The 24,238-nt window shown below is 38.5% G+C and overlaps 1 protein-coding gene across 2 annotated transcripts in view; it reads right to left on the bottom strand.

Annotated features, from left to right (window-relative positions):
* Positions 1 to 24,238, bottom strand: part of C8orf34 (C8orf34 homolog) — a 170,730-nt gene that overhangs the window by 132,310 nt on the left and 14,182 nt on the right. For both annotated transcript variants that reach the window (XM_025147990.3, XM_015282758.4), the window contains exons 2-3: positions 2,153 to 2,300; positions 1,336 to 1,467 (exon numbers count right to left, since the gene is read on the bottom strand). In XM_025147990.3, the coding sequence (XP_025003758.2) occupies positions 1,336 to 1,467; positions 2,153 to 2,300 (280 nt within the window). The remainder of the gene's footprint in view (positions 1 to 1,335; positions 1,468 to 2,152; positions 2,301 to 24,238) is intronic.

Raw genomic sequence — 24,238 nt, 5'->3', positions numbered from 1 at the left:
AAAATTCTTTACTCAGAGTGGTGAGACACTGGAACAGACTACCCAGAGAAGATGTGGATACCACACCCTTGGAGATGTTCAAAGCTAGGTTGGATGGGGCCCTGGGGTAGCCTGATCTAGAGGCTGGGAACCCTACCCACGACAGGGTGTTGGAACTGGACACTCTTTGAAGTCTCTTCCAATCCAAGTAATTCTACGACTTAATCAAGTTAAAAGTTCTAGATCATTTGAATAAGACAGTCCTTAGACAAAAATTCTGGAACAGAATATCTTACAAGTGATGGATTCCATTTAACTTTGCATTGATTTTATTTGGGGAGGGGGAGATACGTTGTAAGGTGTGTTCTTGTAGGGAAAGTAAGGAGATGGCTGAGGGGTTTTTTGGTATTTTACACAAATCTGGAAGTAAATCTTAAGCTCTCAATAGGCTCCCATATTAAAGTCCTTACTACCTCTTTCGAAGAGGATTTTGGGGAAAAAAAAACTTACAATGACACCAAAAAATGTCTTAAAGTACAAGCTGAAGGCACATAGAGGGTGGGAAGTCTGGATAAAGTAATGAATTTCTGCTGAACATGCTTGCTTTCCACCAATCTGAGTGGTTGAAGGAGCACACAGTGCCCACTAATTTTGGCATAAACCCAGCAAAAAAGGTCAGTATTAATTTGTTGGCAGAAAATAAGAGAAGCAAGATATCACAAGGTGGCACATTGCTGAAACTAGCCTCTGATAGCACTCAAAATGTAGTTCAAATGCACAAGAAAATTAATGATGTGCTTAACATATTTAAGAAGTCACACAGATATATTTGCAGGGGTAACTTAAAAGTGACGGAAGTACACTCTTGGCCATTGCTTCTATAAACTGTTGTTACCCTACAAAGACTGTAGATTATGAGTGACTGTCCACTTCTCTGAATATCTGTTTACCTTTGATTTTGACATTCAGAGGCCACTGGGGTATTTTCCATTAACTCCACTGTAATCTAGACTTCCACATCTTGCTTTTCAGAGGAAAACCAGCAAGCGTTCTGTTACTAAACAGATTTATCATCTGGTACACTTCATTAAACTCAAAGATATTTAAAAGTTTTGGAGATTATAAAAAACTATAATAAGATATAATTATACCCTATATTTTCATCTGGCTTCAAAATTATAAATTCATAATGATATGAAAGTGAAGCAAGACTCAAACTCTTCTAATATGTCTCTCTAGTCATTTCAGCTGCTCACAGCTTGCTTTCCTTTTTAACCCTAATGATAAAAACCTAATGAAAAGAAACAGACTGTGGGTTTAGAAATGTGCACAAATTTATAATATAGTGAGCCTTACATGACTTGGACTCCGGTGATGGTGGAGAAATATTGGACACGGCAAGGTCACTCTTTGACTTTTTAGGCTTCTTTGCATTTACCTGCCAAGGCTTATCATAACTTCTGAAATCTCTCCTTGTTCCTTTATTTTCTGTTTGAAGAATAAAATCCAGCAATTATAATCTTCACAGGGTCATTTTTCAAAGACTTCATAAACAATTAATTCAGAAATTCCCAGTCTCATCAATGAAAAAAAAACACAGACAGCTCTTTTAGCACTACTTTTTCTGATTTTTGCTAAATTTCTTTTTTTTGTTTGTTTTCCTAAACACTAAAACTGAAAAATTCAAACAGTTAATATGTTGAACAGTTGACTACAAAAAATTGTTGGAGATCTTTTAGTCTGAAACAGATCAGTCAATTTTTACAACCAAAAAATAACAAAACCCAGTAACCTCAATATATACAAGCTCACAGTATATAAAGGCAGATTATAAACAAGATGGAGACTGATTTTTTTATACAGGTAGATAGTGACAGGACAATGAGAAATGATTTTAAACTAAAAGAAGCATTCAAGGCTAGGTTGCACAGACCTGATCTATTGGGATTGGAACTGGATGTTTGTTAAGTTCCCTTCCAACCCATGCCATTCTATGATTCTATTAGCTCAGTCTGTGCACATTAAAATCATTTTCTAGTGGACAAACAGGATTTATTGTATGCTCAAAACCACAGAGTAGCACTTCCACAGTAAATAAATGAGCATCCAAGAAACAACCCAGGAAAACTGTGGGAAGATTATAGTGTAGCCCTTTCCATCTTACAGAACATACCTGATGCTTCACTCTCTGCCCAAAGGGCGGCAGAGCCAGACAGTGTTCTCTGAAGCTGACCACGGTTCCCTTGTTTAGACTGAAGATGATCAATTAAAAATGGGATTGGCTGGTCAGGTGTCTCTGTTATCAGCTTGGTCATCAATTCCTTTAGAAAATTTAGAGAAAACAATAAAAAAATTAGAGGAATATTGTACCTAGTCTTATACTTACCTACATAAAGAACCATTAATATAAAGCTTCTTTTCAGCTTTTAAACAAACAGCTGGATATATCTGTCTTCAAACTAATACTATCTTTGCCCAAAAAAGTGTTAACATCTGAAATTATCTTTTATCACTCATCTGATATAATTTACACAAATTAACCTGACTCCTGCTACCTGCTAGAATTGACCCAAAACAACTAAGCATTACAGAATTATGCTATCAAAAAAAAAGTTCCACTTGCATTTATGTACACACACCCTTCTATACAAGTGTTACCACCATTACTTCTGTTAAGTGTTGGTTTCAAATCAACTTTTCTCTTAGCAGAGACCAGCTTCAAAAGGAAAGTGGCACAAAGAACTTCCATGTCTAGCCAAACTGTACAACTGTAACAGCCACACAAACAGTTACAGGGTTTTTCGTTTGTTTTTTTTAAGGGCAAGAGTGGATCTTAGGAATACAGCCCTAGTCAGCTTTGGGTTTCTCTTTCCTGAAAGAACATCTGAATGCTGTTCTTTCAACCTTTCAGAGCCAGCACCATTTCAGAGCAGTGAGTAGCTCTTCTCTGACCACATACCCAGGTTCCTTCTGCATGGAAGTCAGTACATTAGGAGAGCTGGTCTACCAGACATGAAACAGTGAGTATGCATTCACATATGTGAACTTCAAGATCCAACCAACCAGAGAAAGCTATTTTTTTTAAGTCCTCCAAAACTATATTGCACAGACACAAGCAATTATGCTATTACACTGCTGCAGACATGGATACAAAACCCAATCTCCCATGTATTTATTGACACTTTCTTATTGTTGCTGTACATAATTGCCTCAAATCATTGCACAAAGAGAAGCAGTCTCCTTCTTATTGTTTAAGTTCTTTCCTGGCTTCTTGAACAGATAAGGAATTTAGAAGGAAAGTGCAGTACTGTGTTGGCTTGTACTGAGTGGAAATCAATTACTAATGTGGGCCAATATATTATATCAACCTACAATAAAACCAGGACAAAATAAAAATAAAAATCAGGCTATTAAGAACAAAACAATCAAGTTACTAAGAGCATTACAAAGCTGTAACAGCTTATCTAAAGAAACTGTGGATGCTCCGTCATTTGAAGAGTTTAATGTTGAGTTGGATGGGGCTTAGAGAAACCCAACCTTGTGAAAGATCATCCTATTCACAGACTAGATATCTTCATGGATTCCTTCCAACTCAAAATTCTGATTCTCTAATCTACCCCAAGCACAAATCTTATCAGAACTTCCATACACTTAAGTCTCTATCATTTTCATACATCATTTGATGACTATATATATTTTTTTCCAAATACCAGTGGTTACTTGGTATTAAAATCAGTTGTGAAGAAGACAGTTAAGAATGAGTGTAACAAAAATGCCTATTGGTCTTCAAGAGGTTATTTGGTTAATACTTTTATAGTATACTTTAATTTTTGATTAGCCTGTATGTGGTCAGGTAGTTGAGCTCGATAACCTTTGTAAGTCACTTTCAACTGGACTATTCTATTCTATCCACTTGTAAATTTAATTAACAGTATGCAATAGTTGGACTATAACTTACTGTCTTACAATGCTTTCTGTTCTTTTTATTCAAGTAGCCATTTAAAAATTAGGTGTAAGTGAAAAATGAAAGAGAAACAAACTTTCCATTTCAGAAAGAGAAATTAAGCTTCTGAAAACAAAACAGCAACCATGCACGGGGAACAAAAAAAGTATAACCCCATCTAGACTATATTTCGCCAATGTAGGAAAATCCCTCTGACACACAAGAAAAATCCAGAAGTTGGAATAATTCATCTTTTTGTTGCTTAGCAACACTCTAACAGCAAACCTTTTTTTTTTCCCTGCCAAAATGCAAAATTAGTGACAAGTGGAAAGATGCAATTTTGTGCTTGTAATGGACCACAACAGCAGGAGGAATTCCACTGCAGAGGATTCTTTTACCAAAGAAAAAGTGTCAATCTGTAACCTCCAAGAGGCGATTTAAATCATTTATTTGAATTACGGTATGAAAAATTAATTTTTCTGTTGTAGACTAAAAAAACTCTCAGAAAAACTGAGAGACATGCATTGATACTATTAATTTTCTTTAGAGATGCGTGGGTGTTGGTAATACACTACAAAATTAAATGGAGCTTGAGAAAAGATAATAAGATCTACACATCAATGTATGCCCAGTGCTACTTCATTGTTGCTATCACTAACTCTTTATAGGAAAAAAAAAAAGGTCTTTAATTAAAAAGAAACAACAGATTTAATAAATTAAAACTGAGATATGGCAATGAAACCTAAAAACACAGTTGGCACAGAAAGGTGATATGACATCAGCTGCTACTCAGGACCAGTTTTTTATTCATTCATATTTATAAAGGGACCTCAGTGATCTAGAGATAAGTGGTGTCCCAGATCATCATCAGCTAATCAGCACCATTCTGTGACAGCAAATTCAATAAGACTGAAGACCTATAGGTAGAGGTTATTTTTATCTAGCCGGAGTCACAAATTAATTGAGCCAATATTGTACACGTGAAGGAAAAAAAGTTCCTTCTTTATGAGGAGTTCTCATAAAATGAAATCAGTATACAATTCCGAAACATTACTACTTCTTTACGTGGTGTCAAAGGACCAACCTCCATTCACCCCGGCTCCAACCTATGCTGCTGATGACCATGACAACTGTAAAGATGAGACTCTTGTCATCCCTAGCAAGTAGGCAGTTAACAGGAAATAGGTTATTCGCCTGTCTTTGGTTGTTTGGTTAAGACACAGCAGGGAGGGAAAGCAAAAACTTCACAAAGCCGATAACTGTACTTGGCACTCAACTCACATTTTAGGTAAAAACCCTGTTTTTTTCTCCACTTAAGAGTATACTATACTTTAGGAATGCCTGCAGTAAGGACATTCTCATTGTAGCACAATTCCTTATTAAAAGAGAAACTGTCTTAAACTTCCATTCAACTATCCAAAGCTCACTTGATGCTCTCATTTGTTGCTCGAATGACAGCCTAATAGACAGCAGGATAAATGTACTCCACAGTACCCTAAATATACTCTTACAAGTTTGAACTATTTCAAACAAGATGTCAGAGATGGCAAAGGTATTAAATGAAAAACTGAATTTACAAAAATAAAACTCCTTTCTGGTTAGCAGCAGTCTGATCTGAGTCACAATATGTTAAGTAGAGAAGTTTTCACCAAAAAAATTAAAAAAGAAAACAGACCAACTATTCTCAATGAAGCCGCCTCTGCAGTAACAGCAGAATAAAAATGGCACAAGATAACTAAAGCTGGGATACATTTCTTATGAAAAATTCAAGGGAAGTTTCAACTATGTGTGAAGAAAGCACTGCAAGATGTTTACATGCCTCTAAAACTATTAAATACATTTTTTGCGTTTTTTCTCCAATTTCACCTAATTCAAAAGGCAAAGTGTTGCCTATCTTTACAATGCGTTTTTCCATGTACATAGTATCTTAAGGATAGTGAATAAAAAGTCATGACAGATTGGGTCTCCAGGATGTCAGATGAACTCATCACAAATCATCTCTCTTCCCTCCTGTCTTATTTCCACTGCTACAACTTCTCACTCTGTGTCCTTTCCTACATCCTTTTGCCCTCTCTATCAGTGGCAGTCTCTCAGACTTCCCCTTCCAGCTGTGTAACAGACGAAGAAGCACGGTCAAAGGTCAGTACATACTAATTCCCTTAGCACTCATGAGAGATGCAGAGAAAAGTGGTGAAAGGGAACTAGCAAGACTACTACAGACCCCAACACTTGGGTAAATAAGTTCATTTCTGCTGCTTTCTCACTGAATTGCCCCAAGTTATGTTCTGCCCTATCCAGAATGTGCCCTGAGCAGGGAAAAAAGAGAAAAGAAAGGGGCGGGGCGGGGGGTGGGGGTGGGGGGGGGGCAGAACAGTGAAATAAGCTCCAATATAATTCACACTCATTAATTTCAGTAAACTACATTGCTAGACTGTTTTAAAAAGTTAGCAGTATTTCCAAAACAGAAATTCATCCACATATTAATAAGAGCGTGTGTGTGTGTGAGGGTCCACAGGAGTGAACTACAGAGAAAAAACACCTGTATATCAGGACATAACTAGTGACTGAACATATTGATCTTTATAAAGAGAATAACTGTTCACTGTTGTGCTGTCCTGAGGTCCCCTACTTGTTATTCAACGTAGCCTCAAAATTCAATTTCCCTGTGACTGCCCATGCACTTAATACAAATTAAACAGTCTTCATGGTCTATTAATCATAACCCCAATTACAGAAAGGCTCTAATTAGCTGTGTCTAAACGTACCTACCAGGTTATTAAGTTAATTAAGAGGCATTCTATCTTACCTTGTAATTGATAAGAGTAAGTAGACAACAATCACAGGTTTTAACATATAGATATCTACAGAGTATGGTAAAGCATGCATGGATTTTGGCAGTACTACGTTCTCACTTCATGTTTTAAATCAAATGTTTGAAGTTGGCAGAGTAAATTGCCCTCAAAAGATGTCTGTTCTCTCTCTTCTGACCAAATAAAAAGACAAGGTGGCTCAGCTTAAAATACAAGATTTGGATAGCATTCAGTTCAAAATTAACTAATTACATTATTAATTAAATACAGTAGTATTCACACAGTTGTCAGTCAGTGAAGAAGCCCAGGGAGTCCAGAGAGCTGCTCAGCTAACCGGACAGTGTATGTCCACTTACGATAAGTATTGCTCTTCAGGCTCCACTGACTGTATTGACTGGATTGCCCACAACAGAGCTTTGACACCTAGAAGACAGGCAGATATCTACACGTAGGTTTGGAAGTCACTTCATTAGGCTGTAAGTGAACACAAACTCTAAAACTGAGTGAAAACCTGATTTTAATAAAGGCTTTTAGTGATTGATGCATTTGTTCCCTAGAATCTCTTTCTGATTTGTGCAGGAATAACCAGAGGAAACTTTTTCCAGGGTATTTACCTGAAATTGATTAAAAAAAAAAAAGATCTTCAGCCAGTTCTTTATTTATCCAAATACAACTCATTTTGGTCATTTCAGCCCCAGCTATGTTTAATAGCTCAAAACTGCATTACACACTATGGCACACGATGAAATACAACTGAACAGAAAGGGTTAAGCTGGTATCACAGCTCTCAAGCGGTGCAAACAAATTTCCCCCAAAGGTGGGAAGGAAATCCACAATACTGGACTAGTGAAGAAGGCAACATTTTCAGACTTCAGGAAGTCTTGGACAGCCTTGGACTTAGATCTATGTCTCAAGCTGCTTTTTTCATATCTCAAATCAGGTTCTGATACACAAAACTGTTAAAATTTTATTTCATAAATGAGGAAAAGAAGAGAGATTCAGAAAACAAACATCACCAAAGGTCCTCTTTAAACACACAACTATTAGTTACCTTTGCCAATTCAATACTAAAAGATCAATTTCCGGGGCTATGTTACTAATCATACATATAGAGAAGCTCAGGAGAGCAAAATAGAGAGAACATATTCCATCCCCTACAAACCCACTGCAAATCACACGGTCAGTTCCTTGAGTTGGATGAACTAGTGCTGTCCGATACAAATCCAACTCATGCACATAATTGCCAATAAAATACACATCACTGATCTTACTGATGCAGAAACAAAAACCTTTTGCATATATGAGCTCTAGCTGACAATTCTGGAGTTCCACTGAGTAATCTCATGATACTTTACCAAAACCACTGCAAATGTGCATGTGCAATATCTATCTGAATCTCTTGGTATATTTTTCCCTTTGAGAGTTTCTTTCCACCTATCTTATTCTACACATTTCAAATATCTTTGTCCCTAATCAATTCTATCACTTTCAGCCCCACAAAATAGCTTCAAATACCTTTACTCTTTGGCTTTATTTCTGAAATTTTTCCTTCCTTTCTATCATTCTAGACAAGAATGCTGTTCACAGAGAGGTAACCAGCACTAGGTTACCCCAAAACATTAACTACTTCACAGTAGCAGAATGAAAGGTAAAGGTATTATCTCTCACATGCCACATGTCAACAGTGTCACTTTTTCTCCCTGAGTTCTCAAATCACAACAATTTTCATTAATAGCTTATATTTCTTTCCACAGCCGTCTATCTCTGCATAACAATCTCACACTTGTAGAAGCTTACCGTATCATTATCTGGACTCAGCGAGGATTTATCAAACAAGGGTATGTCTACTGCAATAGGAACTACTGTAAGGTTTATCTCAAATGTACTTCAGAAATATTCACCAGTTTCCACCCACCCTATCAATCAAACAAAACACTTCACAGTTCAACCATGAGAAAATAAAAACTCCTGGTCATCCTTCAAGGTTTGAAGGATGTGTATTGAGAGGAATACGCACAGATAAGGGCTTGGACTGATTTCCTTAAATTAAAGCACTAAGGCAAAACTGACTGCACATTCCTGCCTTTCATAACACTCAGTTATAGTTGACCTTCTCTGATCAACTGAAATAATTGTGCACCAATTTCAAGGTCTAGGGTGGAGTTATTTCTTCCTCAGTGTTCAATAATTCTGTAACTGTTAAATAATTATATCATATTTTCAGCTTAAACTTCACTGACAGTTCACACCTACCTAGATTTTATTTATTTATTGGGGAGGGTTATACTAGGTATTAAAGCACAAGATATTTTCATGGCTGCCTCAGCTCAAACCCCATCCAGTAACTGAGCATCCAGCAATGCTCACTCATTCCTGTACCCGCAGAATGGGGGAGAGAACTGGAAGAGCAAAAGCATGAAAGACTTGTGGGTCAAGATAAAGATAGTTCAGCAAGTGAAAAGAAAAACAAAAAACCACAAGTGATACAAAGGCAATCACCTACCACTTTTCACAAGCAGACTGATGCCCAAGCACTGTCTGAGAAATGACTACCTTGGAAAAAAAAAATCTCTCTCTTATTTTCTACTACTGGGCATGACATTATACATTGTGGAATATCTCTTTGGTCAGCTCAGATCAGCTGTTCTTACAGTGTTCTTTCCCAGCTTCTTGCCTACTCCAGTTCATACACTGAGGGGGCACAGACAGCCCTAATGCTGTGCCAGCACCAGTCAGCAACAGCTACATCAGTGTGCTACAAGCACTGCTTCAGTCAGAAGTCTAAAACAGCACCACATGGTTTGCTGTGAGGAAAATCAACTCCATCCCAGTCAGACCCAGTACAGTTCCACACAGTAATGGTTATTAAGAGCTGATAACTGGAGATTAGAAGAAGGCAGTAGTTGAAAAAAAAAAGAAAAGATTGGTACATTAAGGGACTGAATTGGAAAGGGATTCAGGCTTAGATTGTTTTGATGCATGAGAAGTAAATAAAAAAAAAGTCAGGGACATGCATAAAATGCCTTCATGAACTGGATCAGTGCTCTAGGACTGAAGAATTTTAAGCATTTCCTACCTTCCAGAAGCCTACTCCCCAAAAATCAGGCCCGCTTTAGAATTTATCTATACAAACACATTGAAGATCAATAGAAGTAGTGCAACTACCAATCACACATGTTGGCTACTCTTCTGCTTTTATTTTGTTTTGTTTTTGTTTTAAACTGTATTACTTATCCCAGTAAAGTTTAAAAAATGCAAATGCATGTTTTAAAATTAGATCACACATTGGATATGCTGCTGATAAATTATCAAAAGAAAAATTCATCAGAAACACATGCATCCCATTTATCACTTCTAATGCAATTTTCTGGCTCTTATTTTCAATATTCAGGGGAATTAAACTGATTGATTCACCAGTGCTTAAAGACAATTAGCATGCGGGACACGAGTCAATACTTCTTCCAGTGAGAATCTCATTATAATGTCTACTTAAAATATCAGAAATATGACATTGACAAACTTGGTCTAAAAATTAAGAGTCCCACTTTCACATTATTTAAAATCCCAGTTCTCAATACAGCTACTCTTAGTTTTTCTGGCAGAAGCAGCATAAAGCTGGTGAAAGTCATACCCAACCTTCTGGGCAAGGCACATACCCATCCCACTCAATGCTCAAATCATATGAGAGGTAAATTGACTTGTTTAGTAGATTAAAATATTTTCCCAGTATGAAAGCCCTTGTAACACGGTACATTCTCTTTGTGATGGGGTGGGCACTGGAGAAGCTCCAGGTACAGAACCACTTTCTTTGCTCTATGAACAACTGTTCACAGGGGTTGATAGCGATAAAGGGGAATGGTTTTAAACTAAGAAAGGGGAGATTTAGGTTAGCCATGAGGAGGATGTTTTGCACTCAGAGGGTGGTGACACACTGGAACAGGTTGCCCAAGGATATTGAATGTTCTGGAGGCACTCAAGGCCAAGCTGGGTGTGGCTCTGGACAGCCTGGTTTAGCGGTTGGCAACCCTGCACATAACAGAGGGGTTGAAACCAGACAATGTTTGACGTCCTTTTCAACCCAGGTCATTCTATGATGATGATGTAACCAGCCAAGAGCAGGTCTACTGGTAGCTAGAAACAATATCTCCAATACCACTGCTTTCTTTACAGCACTAGTACCTGCAAGTTGGTGCTGGGTTTTGTTCCCCAAAATGCAGGACAGCATCAAAGAAGGCCCTGTCTAATCTCTTTTTATGGATCTCCTAAAAGCAACAAATTTAATAGCCTGGCGCTGTGCTGCAGTCTCCCCACTTCAAGTGCCTGTTTACTACTATAAAGTGAATAAAATTACAGTTCTGCAGATAATCATAAAATACCTAGTGGCAACACAAAGTGAATACACTTGTGATTGAATCACTGCTTTAGATTGGTCTGTTGAACTTTCAGTTTAGGTCATGCTGCAAAGAACACAAGCAATTGGAAAGCCTCTACTGCAAAGCTCTGCCATATCCAAAATAAATTCATAGCCTAATCAAAGACTATTTTCTAACTAAGATTTTTACCAAAAAAGCATCAGGCTAACTCAGAAATAAACACTGAAATAATAGAATCCTTAGAGTTGGAAAGGGCATTTAAAAGTCTTCTAGTCCTGCTAGTTCCTTCTAACCCTGCAGTGTAACAGGGACACCTACATCTAGACCAGGTTGCTCAGGGCCCCATCCCATCTGACCATATATATCTCCAGGGACGGGCCTACCACCACATCTCAGGGCAACCCATTCCAGTATATTTAAAAGCAACCTGAAACCAATAACAAACACAGGGCTTAAACGCATTAACATAAATTCTTTAAAAGAACAGAATTTTCTGCTCTAGTAAAGAAAAATACACACACGGGGGCAAAACATACATAACTAGTAATATTGAATGTGTTATTCATTATTATTACCAATATTATGGGAATATGTGCAAAAAAGTGAAATAGATTTTCCTGTGTTCTGCATTTATTCAAGCAAATACATTCACAGTAATGACTGGACAATTGAGGTAAAAAGTAATTGATATATTCATAGAATCACAGAATCATAGAATGGCCTGGGTTGAAAAGTACCACAATGATCATCTAGTTTTGACCCCCCTGCTATGTGCAGGGTCACCGACCACTAGACCAGTCTGGCCTTGAATGCCTCCAGGGACGGGTCATCCACAACCTCCTTGGGCAACCCGTTCCAGTGCTTTACTACCCTCTGTGTGAAAAGCTTCCTCCTAATATCTAACCAAAACCTTCCCGTCTCAGTCTAAAACCATTCCCCCTTGTCCTATCACTATCCATCCTCATAAACAGCCATTTCCCCTCTTGCTTATATGCGCCCTTCAATTATTGAAGTATATATCCCCTCAAGTGTATATTCATGAATGTAATCATAATATGCAATCCAAATTCCACATAAAACATACAAGAATAATTCCTTCTGTTTGTCAAAGCATTGTTAAACTGTTGACAGTCATTTATTTGCTGTAAAATTACTTCGACACATATTTGATAATATAGGCTGTGACATATCTTAGAGTAACAAACATGCATAGTCTGTGAATCTTTCATGTAAGCCAGTCCTCAAGTCAATATCCTTTACACATTAAAAAATGGCTCTTCATATGTATATGAAATACTGACCTTCAAAATAAACGAGCTAAATTTTCTCCACTTCATATTTTATCATTTTAAAAGCTTGTTAAAATCTTGCTTGCTGTACAACAAAACTGGTGATAAACACATCAGAAAGGTCTGCTATTTTACTTGAACCATTTCCTTTCTGGATAACAGTATTAGAGTGAAGAAAAAGTAAAAAAGTGACATTTACATATCATCTGTTAGTGTCAAAAATTTTGCTTAAAAGGGGATTTCTATGAGTTTTGGAGTTTTCTTAGTTTTTTTTTTTTAAGCTACTAACTGTATGCAAATCCCCAGCAGTCAGTGCAGAACACCAGTACTGAACAGAACCATTCCACTCTTCCAAACAAAGATTTCCTGAATAAATTACTGTATGTTAATAGCACATACCACTAGAGGAATACCTCACTGAAAACTGTTTTGCAGTCACCCATCCAGCAATGAAGAAGGAAAGAAAAACACTCAGGATTATTGGGTGAGCTCTGGACACGAGCATCAGAACCCTAGGCCCTGCACTCAACTTGGTCATCCAGCTTTGCCTACTCATTTTTCTTAGCATAGAAGGTACACAACAAACCACCTAATGCTTATTTATCCAAGTAATTTACTACCAGCAGGCATAAGGAAGATTTCTGAGGCTGATATCATACATGGATGAAGGAGGAAAAAAACAGAAAGTGAAATCAGTAATAACATACCTAGCATAAATGAAAGAAAAAATCTAAACTTCAGGGTCACATACCTAAAGCTCTAACACATTAAATCTTGCCAGCCATCTCATATATGTGTATGTATATATATATATATACACACACACACACACACACACACACACACACACACACGCGCGCAGAGACTTCCGCTTCTAAAAATCTAAGCATAAATTTGAACAAAGACGACATACCCCTCATGGAAGAGAATCAGGCCAGGAAATACTTAAGCAAACTAAGTGTATAATAAACAAATATACAGAGTGGAGTGGTTAGGCCAGTGTCTACAGATCATAAAGCTAGAAAGATTATCACAGTAGAAAGAGATAATTGGAAATAAATGAAAATATTCACCCACATCCTAGGCTTTCAGAAAAAAACTCCAAGAGGAACAATCTCCAGAGAGATCCTTCCCCAGTGGCAGTCAGCCCTTAAATGGGGTCTAGGAGAGGTGCAGCCAGGATCCACCCCTTCTGGTCACACAGTTGAATTGCCTTCACCTGTGACCCTGTGGCTTACTCAGTGCTCACCTCAGGTGATCAATCAGAGGTTCAGGCCATGATTCAGCAGTTCCCATACACTGGGCATTCCTAAATCCATGGGCCCTAAGGGGATGCACCTACAAGTGCTGTGGGAGCTGGCTCATGTGATTGGGTGGACATTTTATATTATGTGTACTCAGTGGTAGCAGCTGAGAGGAGTGCACAAAGACTAGAGGAAGGAAAATGTTGGTCCTATCTTGAAGAAGGGCAAGAAGGAGGACCCGGGGAACTACAGGCTGATCAGCTGCACCTCAATCCCTAACAAGGTGATGGAATAACTAATCCTGAAATTCATTTCCAGACACATGAAAGAGAAGAAAATCATCAGGAACGGTTAGCATGAATTCAGTCAAGAGAAAGTCACACCTGACCAACCTGATAAGCTTCTATAATGAAATGACCAGCTTGATTGATGAGCAGAGACAAGTGGATGTTGTCTTCCTGGACTTCAGTAAGGTCTTTGACATTGTCCTCCATAAGACTGTCAGAAAGAAGCTCAAGATGAGCTGGATAAACAAACAGCAAGGTAGATCAAAAACTGGCTAAACAGCCAAGCCTAGGCCATAGTCAGTGGTGGAAAGTCTAGTTGGAGGCCAGTAATGAGCAGAGTAACCCAGGGAACAGTACTAGATCTAGTCCCATTTAACATCTGTATAGTCTGGACAATACCCTCAATACCCTTTGTGGATGATGTGAAGCTAAGGGGAGTAGCTAATGTCACTCCATGATGGCATGCTTTCATCCAGAGGGATCTTGACAGGTTGGGTTGACAAGGATTTTAAGAACATCAAAAAGCAGAAAAAGTTCTGCACCTAGGGAGGAATCCAGCTGGAAAGCTGCTCCACGTAAAAAGACCTGGAAGTCTCAGCACTTTAACAGCAGTGTCAGCAGTGTGTCCTTGCTGTTATGAAGGCTGAATGTATTCTTGGCTGCACTAGGCAAGGTATCACCAGCAGGTTGAGGGAGGTGATCTTTCCTCTCTACTGAGCATTGGTGAGGCCATGCCTGGAGCGATGTGTCCAGTTCTGGCCACCCCAGTACAAGAGAGACATGAACACACTAGGGAGAGTCCAGCAAAGGGCCACAGAGATGACAGAGGGACAGGAGCACCTATCCTATGAAGAAAGGCTGAGAGAGCTAAGACTGCTCAGTGTGTAGAAAAGGAAGCTCAGGGGGACCTCATACACATCTAAAGGGAGAATGTCAAGAAAACAGAGCCAGACTCTTTACCCCTGGAGAAGCGCTTTTTACAAGAGCGTGTAGTGATAGTACAAGGGGTAATGGCTTTAAACTAAAATGGCATAGAATAAGATTAGATATAAGGAAGAAATTCCTTATTATGAGGGTGGTAAGGCACTGGAACAAGCATCTCAGAGAAGTTGTGGAAACCCTAACCCTGGGAGTGTTCAAAACCAGATTGGATAGTGCTTTGAGCAATCTGATAACCTAGTGGGAAGTTTTCCTGCTTATGGTAAGGGGATAGGGCTAGATCGTCTTTATAGGACCTTCCAAGATAAACTATTCTGTGATTCTTTTCAGCAATGCTCAGTGCCAGGACAAGAAGCAATGGGCCCAATCTGTAACACAAAAGGTTCCATCTAATCATCAGGAAGTATTTCTTTACTGTATGGGTCACCAAGCACTGGCACATGTAGCCCAGAGAGGTTCCTTCTTGGAGATCTCCAAAAGGTGTCTGGACATGAGTCTAGGCATCCTGCTCTGGGTGTCCCAACCCAAGCAGGAATTGGGCCAGATGGACCCAGAGATCCCTTCCAATGTCAACCAGTCTGGGATTCTGCAAACTTGCAGTTCTAGAAAAATAAATTATGGTTTGATCAGAATGCTCAAATTTCAGCATTCCATTTCAGACCTCTTGGGCCATTTTGAGGCAGTCACCCAATTCAGACTTTGAACAAAAGTTGAAATCACATCAATTGCAGTAATTAGGTGGTGTCTTTAATAAATGAAGTTTTGAAATTACTCATTAAACCAATCATAAACTGCCTATAAATTTTAAATTAAAAATAATGTTTCTCTCCACTTACTTATCCACTTTATTTAATCAGTATGCTTATAATAAATTTATTTCTGAAGTTTAAGCACAACCTAATGGGTGATTTTTATCTAATGGGTTTTGGTTTTTTTGTTGTTGTTGTTGGAGCATGGCTCATTAGAAGAGAGTGAATGAATCTTTTGAATTTTCATTTCAATCATTTCAAGTCTTTATTACAGATTTTAAATTATAATTTTAAGACTTCGGGCTTATACATGATTGTACTAGGAACACTATGGACCAAGAAAAGATTACAGAATCAAAACAAAGAGTTAAGAAAAACATAGCTATCCAAAGCTAAAATTGGATCTTGACAATTTCTGTAGCGCTGATAACATTAGTATGACTTGAAAATACTCCAGGTACATAAACTGCAAGTGAACCTTTGTAATCTGATATACCTTCGGAATGCACTTCTTTTATCCAAACACTTCAGGATCAAACAAAGCCAATCACAGCAAAGTGACCAGAATCAAAAATTACTTTTTCAAGGTAGCTGCCTGAATAGCTACGTTACAGTCTGCTGACACTCTCCTGCAAGGAGGTACAAGTCTAATCCCCACAGGTTGAATGGGACACTGAACAGAGGATCTCATAGTCCCTGAGCAAGTGAAAAACACAAGGATTCTCTGACCACTTCTGTCTATATTGTAAATTCAAACAGCAAGCGTTGATCAGCATTTCTTTTTTTAATGACAGCAGATCCTAATCTTCTAAAGAGCACTTTAAAAGTAAATTATAAAAAATATTTTAAAAGAAACCCACATAAAAACACAAACCCTAAGTAAAAAGCTTTTTTGCCTTCCTAGAAAGCTTCAGGTCATGCTTTCACATAAATATAATGACATACCTAGGGCAAAATGCTATGAATTATTATGAAAATAAAAACTGTGAATAGACGGTGTTGGATTGCATGGATAGGTAGAAAGTACCTTTGAGTTTTAGATTAATAGAACAAAGCCTATACTTGGGCTGCAAAGTTCTGACAAGCAGCCTCAGATGTAGGAATGAGAGGTGACAAAGTGTAGTGAGTTAGTGCAGCAAGGTTTTGGAGGCAGCAGGAAGGCTGCAGGGGTGCCTCTCGTGAGCTGAGCCCAGCACTGTGCCATGTCAGAACGAAGCCAGCTCCAGCTGCTCCAAAAGGGACCTACCGCTGCCAGACATGAGCCACGAGTGATGCTGGGTGTGCTCTGGGAGAGCAGATTTAAGGAAGGGAAACACTGCTGGGCAACAGCAGCTGGGAGACAAGAGTGAAAAAATGTGAGAGAAACAGTCCTGCAGCCATCAAGGTCAGTGCAGAAGGAGGGCAGGCGGTGGTCCAGAGGTGGAGTAGAAGTTCCCTGAAGCTCAGTAGAGGCCCACAGTGAAGCAGGCTGTACCCCTGCAGCCCATGGGCATCATGCAGAGCAAATCTCCACATGCAGTCATGGAGGAACCCATGGGGCAGCAGTGGATGTGGCTGAAGGAGCAACGGCTCACAGAGAGCCCCCACAGGAGCAGGTCCCGGGACGGAGCTGCAGCCTGCGGAGAGGAGCCCATAGTTGGCCAGGAGGACTGGGGGAGCTGTTATCCATGGGAACCCATGCAGTCCTGAGGGGTGGGCCCTGTGGTATGGACCAATTGTTGGAGCAGTGCTTGGAGAGCTGCAGCCTGTGGAAAGCCCATGTGAGATCAGCTGGGGAAGAACAGCATCCTGTGGGAGGGACCTACATGGAGCAGGAGCAGAGAGTGACTGTGGAGGAGCAGCAGAGACAAAACATTATGGACTGACCACAGCTCCCACACCTCAGTCCCCGGCACTGCTCAGGGGGAGAAGGTAGAAGAGAGTAGATGGGTGGAAGGTGTTTTTTGTTTGCTTTTAGTTCTCATTCTGTTTGTGGAGTTTCTGCATCATCATACAAGTACTAGCAATGCTACTAGTGTCTAATGCATACTAGGGTCTAACAATGTCACTGACAAATCCAAGATGCCATAGATATTTCTCCATTTTATTATTAAAAGTACATCCTTTTTTAGATCACACCCTCCATTACTGTTGCATTGCTGTCCTTCTCAAGACCTGTTTTGAGATCACATAACTGCAATCACGGAAGCATGAATGCTACAGTATATTTTTAAGTTAGCGCCACTTGTGCAAAAAAGGTACACTGCATTCTGACATTAAAGCCTTAATTTCAGTGGAGTTTTCACCTGATGATAATTCTAAAATAAGTTTGCCTCTGGAAACTGCCAACTAAATGTCTTCCACACATGCTCTACAAGTGCAATTGCATTTATACAACATCTAATTAACTCAGTGTATAAAAATATAAATAAAAAATAATGTTTAAATAAATTCCGCTTTCCAGTTGTATAGCCAAAGTTATCAGCTATTATGTATGGTTTCTATGCATTATTATTTTTTTTTTAATCTTGACCAAGAACATTTAAATAATTTACAGAGAAGTTTGAGCAATAGCCAGCAAGTACGGCAACACAAAATGGAGAATGGGACCTACTTGGGATCCTGGATTGGGAAGTTCCAACATGGATGTGATTATCCTGAATTTTGCTGTTGACACAGCTTAACCCCAATGGCAACAGATGCTCCACTATACTTGGAACTTGTTTAAACTATGTCATTTGGTAATACTCAGACCAATTACAAGTTTTGTTTATAGACTTTGGATAGATGAATATGTATTCAAGATATGCATCTTGATTTCCTTTTATTTACCTGAGAGAGACTGACTTGGTCTCATAAGACCTCATACCAATATTGAAATCAGTTTTTTAAATAGAACTAAATGCTTATTATGTGCCAATACAACAGAGATGTCTGAACTGGAAAGGTCAGAATTTGTTGCCGTAGAAAAATCTGGAAATTCAGTTTCATCACAGCAGAACACAGACGTTTCTTTTACATATCTGCAGAATTTATACAATGTAAATGGGGTAGTAATGCTAACATGCATTCAGTTAGGAGTAACTGAGGTTTTTGCCTAATTAAATACCAACGTGCTACTCTGCAGTGAAAAACATTGCAAAATCCACATTGAAATCAGAATGAAAAGATCTGGTCCCCTTAAATGCAAGAATTTGGGAATCCTTTGCCATGCAGAAGTCATCAGCATGCAGATATGATAATAAAGCTTGATTATAAATCTATGGTTTTAAAATAAGCAATAACCAATAGAAAACTCACTATTTACCCTTCCATTTTTCTATGTTCCAGGGGATCTTCCATCTTCTTATGTACTATCATCTATTCCATGCTACCACATGATACAGGCAACTGCAATAGTATCAGTGTAGCTGAATATGACTTCAGCCCCATTTTGGAAGACAAATTAGTAATTCTAGTTCAGTTGGAAGTAAAATCCACCTGTGATTGCTTCCATATGCATATTTATCATCCATCAGTTCACCCACAATTACTTGTATGACTTTCCTCATTAGCGAGCAAGACGACAGAGAAATTGCCTTAATTATATCTTTTTTCCCTTAATATTATTTTTAAAGTTCTGACAGATTTGTAACACACTTAGCCTTCATGGATAATTACTTCATTTTGAGTCAAATTAAAATGGATATTTCCATGCTTAAAGCTGAAAAACTTCTGAGAATGAATATCCCATCACAATCAGACTACAAAACAAACTAAAGATGAGACACATATAAGAAAAAAAGACACACACACATCCATTTTGACCTAAGCAGTGCAGGCTAGAAGGATTGAGGTTTAGAGTGTAACGTGAACAATGAATAATCAAGTACAAGGGATGCAGAATCAGGGGAAGGATATATTAACACTGAGTGCAGAGCTGCCAATGGGCAACCTTCTGGGCTTCCCAGGCTGTCTCCTGCTAGCACTACCAGGTTCATTGCTCTGCCTGAGCCCTGAGAGAGTACAGTCATTGCCTCTGTCTCCATTTGCAAATGGTCCAAACCGCCAGAACGATCCTCAAAGCTTACTGAAGACAAACAGTAAGCTGTCCAACAGTCTGCTTCTATGAAGTAAAAAGTATCTGTATCTGTATCAGATATGACAGATATTGTAAAGTATCTGTACTTGCAAAGCAGGTATCCAGCTTATCTTCTGAAAAGGCACTCTCATACTGCCATCCCCCCTAGATCCCCCATTTGCTTACCTGATCTACCAGAAATCATGTGCACAACATATCTGGACAATTTCTAGCACTGTATGGTACCTTTCTATTGTTGCACCCAGCAGATGAAAATATAGAGATAATGGAGTTTTTCAGCTGATATAGATTAAATTACACATAGGAAGGATAACCTGTTACCTTCCTTTTGCACATCTTGATACACACCCAGCAAAGAGCCAGCAGGAAATAAAAGGCATAGAAGGACAGAAGATGGCAGCCATGACTCAGTAATCATAATAACACTTACCTACATAACATTCAGATCTGTTCATTTAAGAAATTACATATTTTATTCTGATTCCGGAGGGTGTAAAAAAATTGTTTTGAACACTGTATCAGGACAGTACATTAATTATTTCCACATCCAAACATCAATTCCCTATGTAAAGACATATTTACACCATCTTCCATAGAATTGTTATTTGACTGTCTTTTTCACCTAGGTTTGCCTACTGGAATCACAGAGCCAAAAAAAAATGCCTCTAATCAGCACAAAACTGCATTTACACAGGTGGTGTTACAAATCAAAGAGAGGACTAATCACTGTCAGAAAAAAACAGCAGCCTCTTCCTCTACTCCCATCCCTCCCAGGCTCAGCTCATTACTAAGCAGGTCTCTTCCTCTGATGCACTATGTACAAGACGAACACATTCCTATACCCTTTCTGCATAGGAAGAGACACTGGTGGACTTGCCTCAGACAGGACGCTTCCTTCATTGCAGGTCAGATGTCCTAAAATTATGCCCAGAAAATACAGTCCCAGAAAATAACATCTCTCTTCAGCAAGACTGTTTATCAGAAGTGAAAGAATACTGTGTCTGTTGTACTCCGCACAGGAAAATATCTAACTTTGTAGATGACAAGCAGTAGATTTTGGACATAATTTAACAGCAGAGATGGTCCATTGCCAAATGCACATTCTCTACAGCTCTACAATTGCATGGTTGTTGCGGACTCTGCTTCAGGTTGGGCTTTGTACCTGTCCCTGAATTAGAACAGCAAATAACTGGGTTCTGTCTCATCCACTTTTAAATGAGTACATTTTCTGCTTGCTTTTCTTCTGCAAATCTCACTTCCTATGTTAAAAAAGTCAAAGCTAAAAGAACTACCACACTTAGAATTGCTTATGCAAATTTGTAAGTTTTATAGAAATCACAGCAATCAAGTGTTTTTAAAACATATTCCCTAACACTCATAAAGTTTGTCTTTCAACTGGAATGTCATTATTTGAATAGTTTTTGTGTAAGACATAGAATTAATGCTTAAGTACTGGCCTAAATGAAAAAAAAAAATAACAAAAAACCCACAAAATCAGCCATCTGGTGAGAGGCATACAAAAGCATTTCTTTTTTCCATAAACATATATACACATACACACATACGTTACTGATATACATCAGGATCATTGAACAATTCAGAATTCAACTGACAAACAAATTATGCCAAGAAGGGCTGATCCCAATTCTCTGCAAGAAATTAGCCTTATCAGGCACCTACACAAAGTCCACCTTCTTCCATGTCAGCATCAGTCGACAGAGCTGTTACTACCACCAGATTTGGATTTAAACATTACACTCAGGTACTATTGAAATTTGGAAGTCCTTTAAATAAGTATGGATCTCACAATTATTTTGACGTTAGAGAATATCAGAGGAAAATAAATCTCAGTGTTCCATTGAATGTAGGGTAAAAAGATACAAAAAGAACTTTTTGATTATTATAATAGACCCTATAATTATAGGGATTTACAGATTCCATTTTCTGTAATGATATGGTAAATTTTCATACGCTCAAATATTAGACCTGAGAGTGCATCTGAAGTAAAAGGTGTATTATTGAAATCCTCTGTGTGAAAATAATTACATCATTGACATTCATTGTTGCTCGGTGAACATTTACAGAGACAAAGAGTGGATGAGAGCAGAGTGAGGTGCTGGGTGGTGCATTTCAGCTGGAGGTGACCAGTCACTGTCACCCCTCTGGTGCAGAATTTTACAAGTGTAGCATGCAGGCTCTTGTTCATTGCTGGCAAAAATGCATAGCAAATGGTGGTGGCTACATTGAAAATGACTGTCTTGAAGCTGAGAACGTGCTCAATCAAATATGTGCTCTTTGTATCTGTTGCAGTTTCCATGGAAATAAAAAAGAGGCATTACTTTTGGAAGGACCGCTGTATTTTATGTGCAGCCCAAGATGATTCCTCTTTACTCAGTGCAGCCCAAGTAAGCCAAGAGGTTGGACACCCATGGCCTACAGCTTGCAAACACTACTGGTCAATGCAAAAGTGAACCATGAAGAGAGAGGATGGGATAAATGCCACTGATATTGATGGCTGATGTTTTCCCCAAAGGATTTATTGTTTTGTTCTCTTTATAGTCAAGCCACAGAGACAGCTTGTAGGAGCTTAAAGAGACAACAAGAATACCAGCCAAATTAGGAAGTATAACTGAAAGTCAGCCTATCTCAAAAACACTGCAGCTGGCTTTAACAAAACATTTCAGTCCAGTAAATTGAAAGATTTAAAGGATCAGTGCTTTTCAACAAGAACAACAACAAAAATGGAAAAAGATATCTAGCCAGCTTTAAGTTGCACATCATCAATCTCTGCCTTCCACAGTGATGCCTATTCACTTTACATTCTCAGATCCACTTACATCTGCTTATCATCAAGTCATTATGAAGGATTTTAAAACAGCACACCTTACATTTTAAGGACACACGTGAAAAATGATGCATGAAGACATAAGTTGAAGTATGAATGACCCAACCACTGCTAATTGTATTACTGGATCTTTTCTTTTTTGTACCTCACAGCACAACACCAGCACTTACAGCTGAAAATGAAAAACATTCAAATTCAGATTCATATGTTAAGGGAAAATAAGATAATTGGGAAAAAAAGCTGAAACATGCAGACAGTTTTACGTCATGAATTTTCTCATGGGTTATTCATAATTTGTTCCATTAAAAATATCCTGGAATGCTCAGATCTTTATGGACTCTTCACTAAAGTAAGAAATGTTAACAACCTCCCTCACACTAGCTATCAACAGCAGCTGAGAACTGCAAACTATGTCAATATTGAGCCAAAAAAAGCGCCTGAAACAAGGGGATGTTAGATTCTTCTCCTTGGCCTCTGGGAGGACAAGTGCACTGGTTGCAGAGGCTTAAAGCTGACACTTACCATACCATGCCCACAAATAAAGTAGGCCTGAGATAATGGGGACAGTTAAATAAATATCAGCTTACGTAATCAGGATGCTCTTTTCAGCCTAAGTTATAGGTTAAATAAGTTATACATATGATCACAATAGTAAAGCAATTTTTACATTATGCAGAACATAAGCATGAAAGAAGTTATAAATATAACTTTAATGCTCTGCACTAAAAATATACAGAAATTATTGAGTAAATATTTTTACAAGAAAAAAAGGCAGTAAAATGGGGAAAATATATTTTTAAAAAGTCATAAGAAATTATGAGTTCTAATAATTACATTACATGGATCAGCCTACTGCAATAACTTTCTGGCTCAAACAAGGTAACTTCAGCATATAAGGCAAACTAGCTTATTTCTAGAAATTGCCATTTGTGCCTTGAATATCTCCTGTCACAAACCATCTAGTCAGTGTGCTCTCGCTAACCTAGGCAGGATACTAAGTGCTATATCCACAAGCTGACCTTTGGGTTAAGTTTACAAACAAAAGATGAGAGAAGCTTGTCTTACAAGAAAACAGGGAATGTTCATATAGCACTTTTAAATAAGTATTTGTTGTGGTTTAACTTGTCAGCACCACACAGCCGTTCCCTCACACCCACTCATCCTAGCGGGATGGGGAAGAGAATCAGGGAAAAAAAAAAAAAAGAAAGAAAAAAAAAAAAAAGGTAGAACTCTTAGGTTGAGATAAAACTATTTAATAATACAGAAAAGGAAGAGAGAAATAATAGTAAATATTATATATATATATATATTTAAAAATAAGTCATGTGCAACACAACTGCTCAGCACCTGCTGATAGATGCCCAGCCAGGCCCCAAGCAGTGGCTGCCCCCCCCTACCAATTCCCTCCAGTTTTATAGTTTCCACATGATGTTATAGGATATTGAACGCTCCTTTGATCAGTCTGGATGAGCTGTCCTTGTTCTGTTCCCTCCCAACTACTTCTGCCCTGCCAACAAGGGAGCTGGGGGGCACTAGGAGGAGCTGAAACACCCTTGGCTCTGTGCAGCACTGCTCAGCATCTAAAACATTGCTGTATTACCAACACTGTTTTTCTCCTAAAGCCAAAACACAGCATCATATTAGACACCGTGTAAAAAATCAACTCTGTTTCTGCTGAAACAAGGATACTATTACTGTGCTGACTGAGAACTTCTAGATG

The sequence above is a fragment of the Gallus gallus genome, chromosome 2, assembly GCF_016699485.2.
Source record: "Gallus gallus isolate bGalGal1 chromosome 2, bGalGal1.mat.broiler.GRCg7b, whole genome shotgun sequence".
NCBI classification, from domain to species: domain Eukaryota; kingdom Metazoa; phylum Chordata; class Aves; order Galliformes; family Phasianidae; genus Gallus; species Gallus gallus.
Note: the sequence above shows the minus strand (reverse complement) of the source record. Positions and strands in the feature narration are given on the sequence as shown.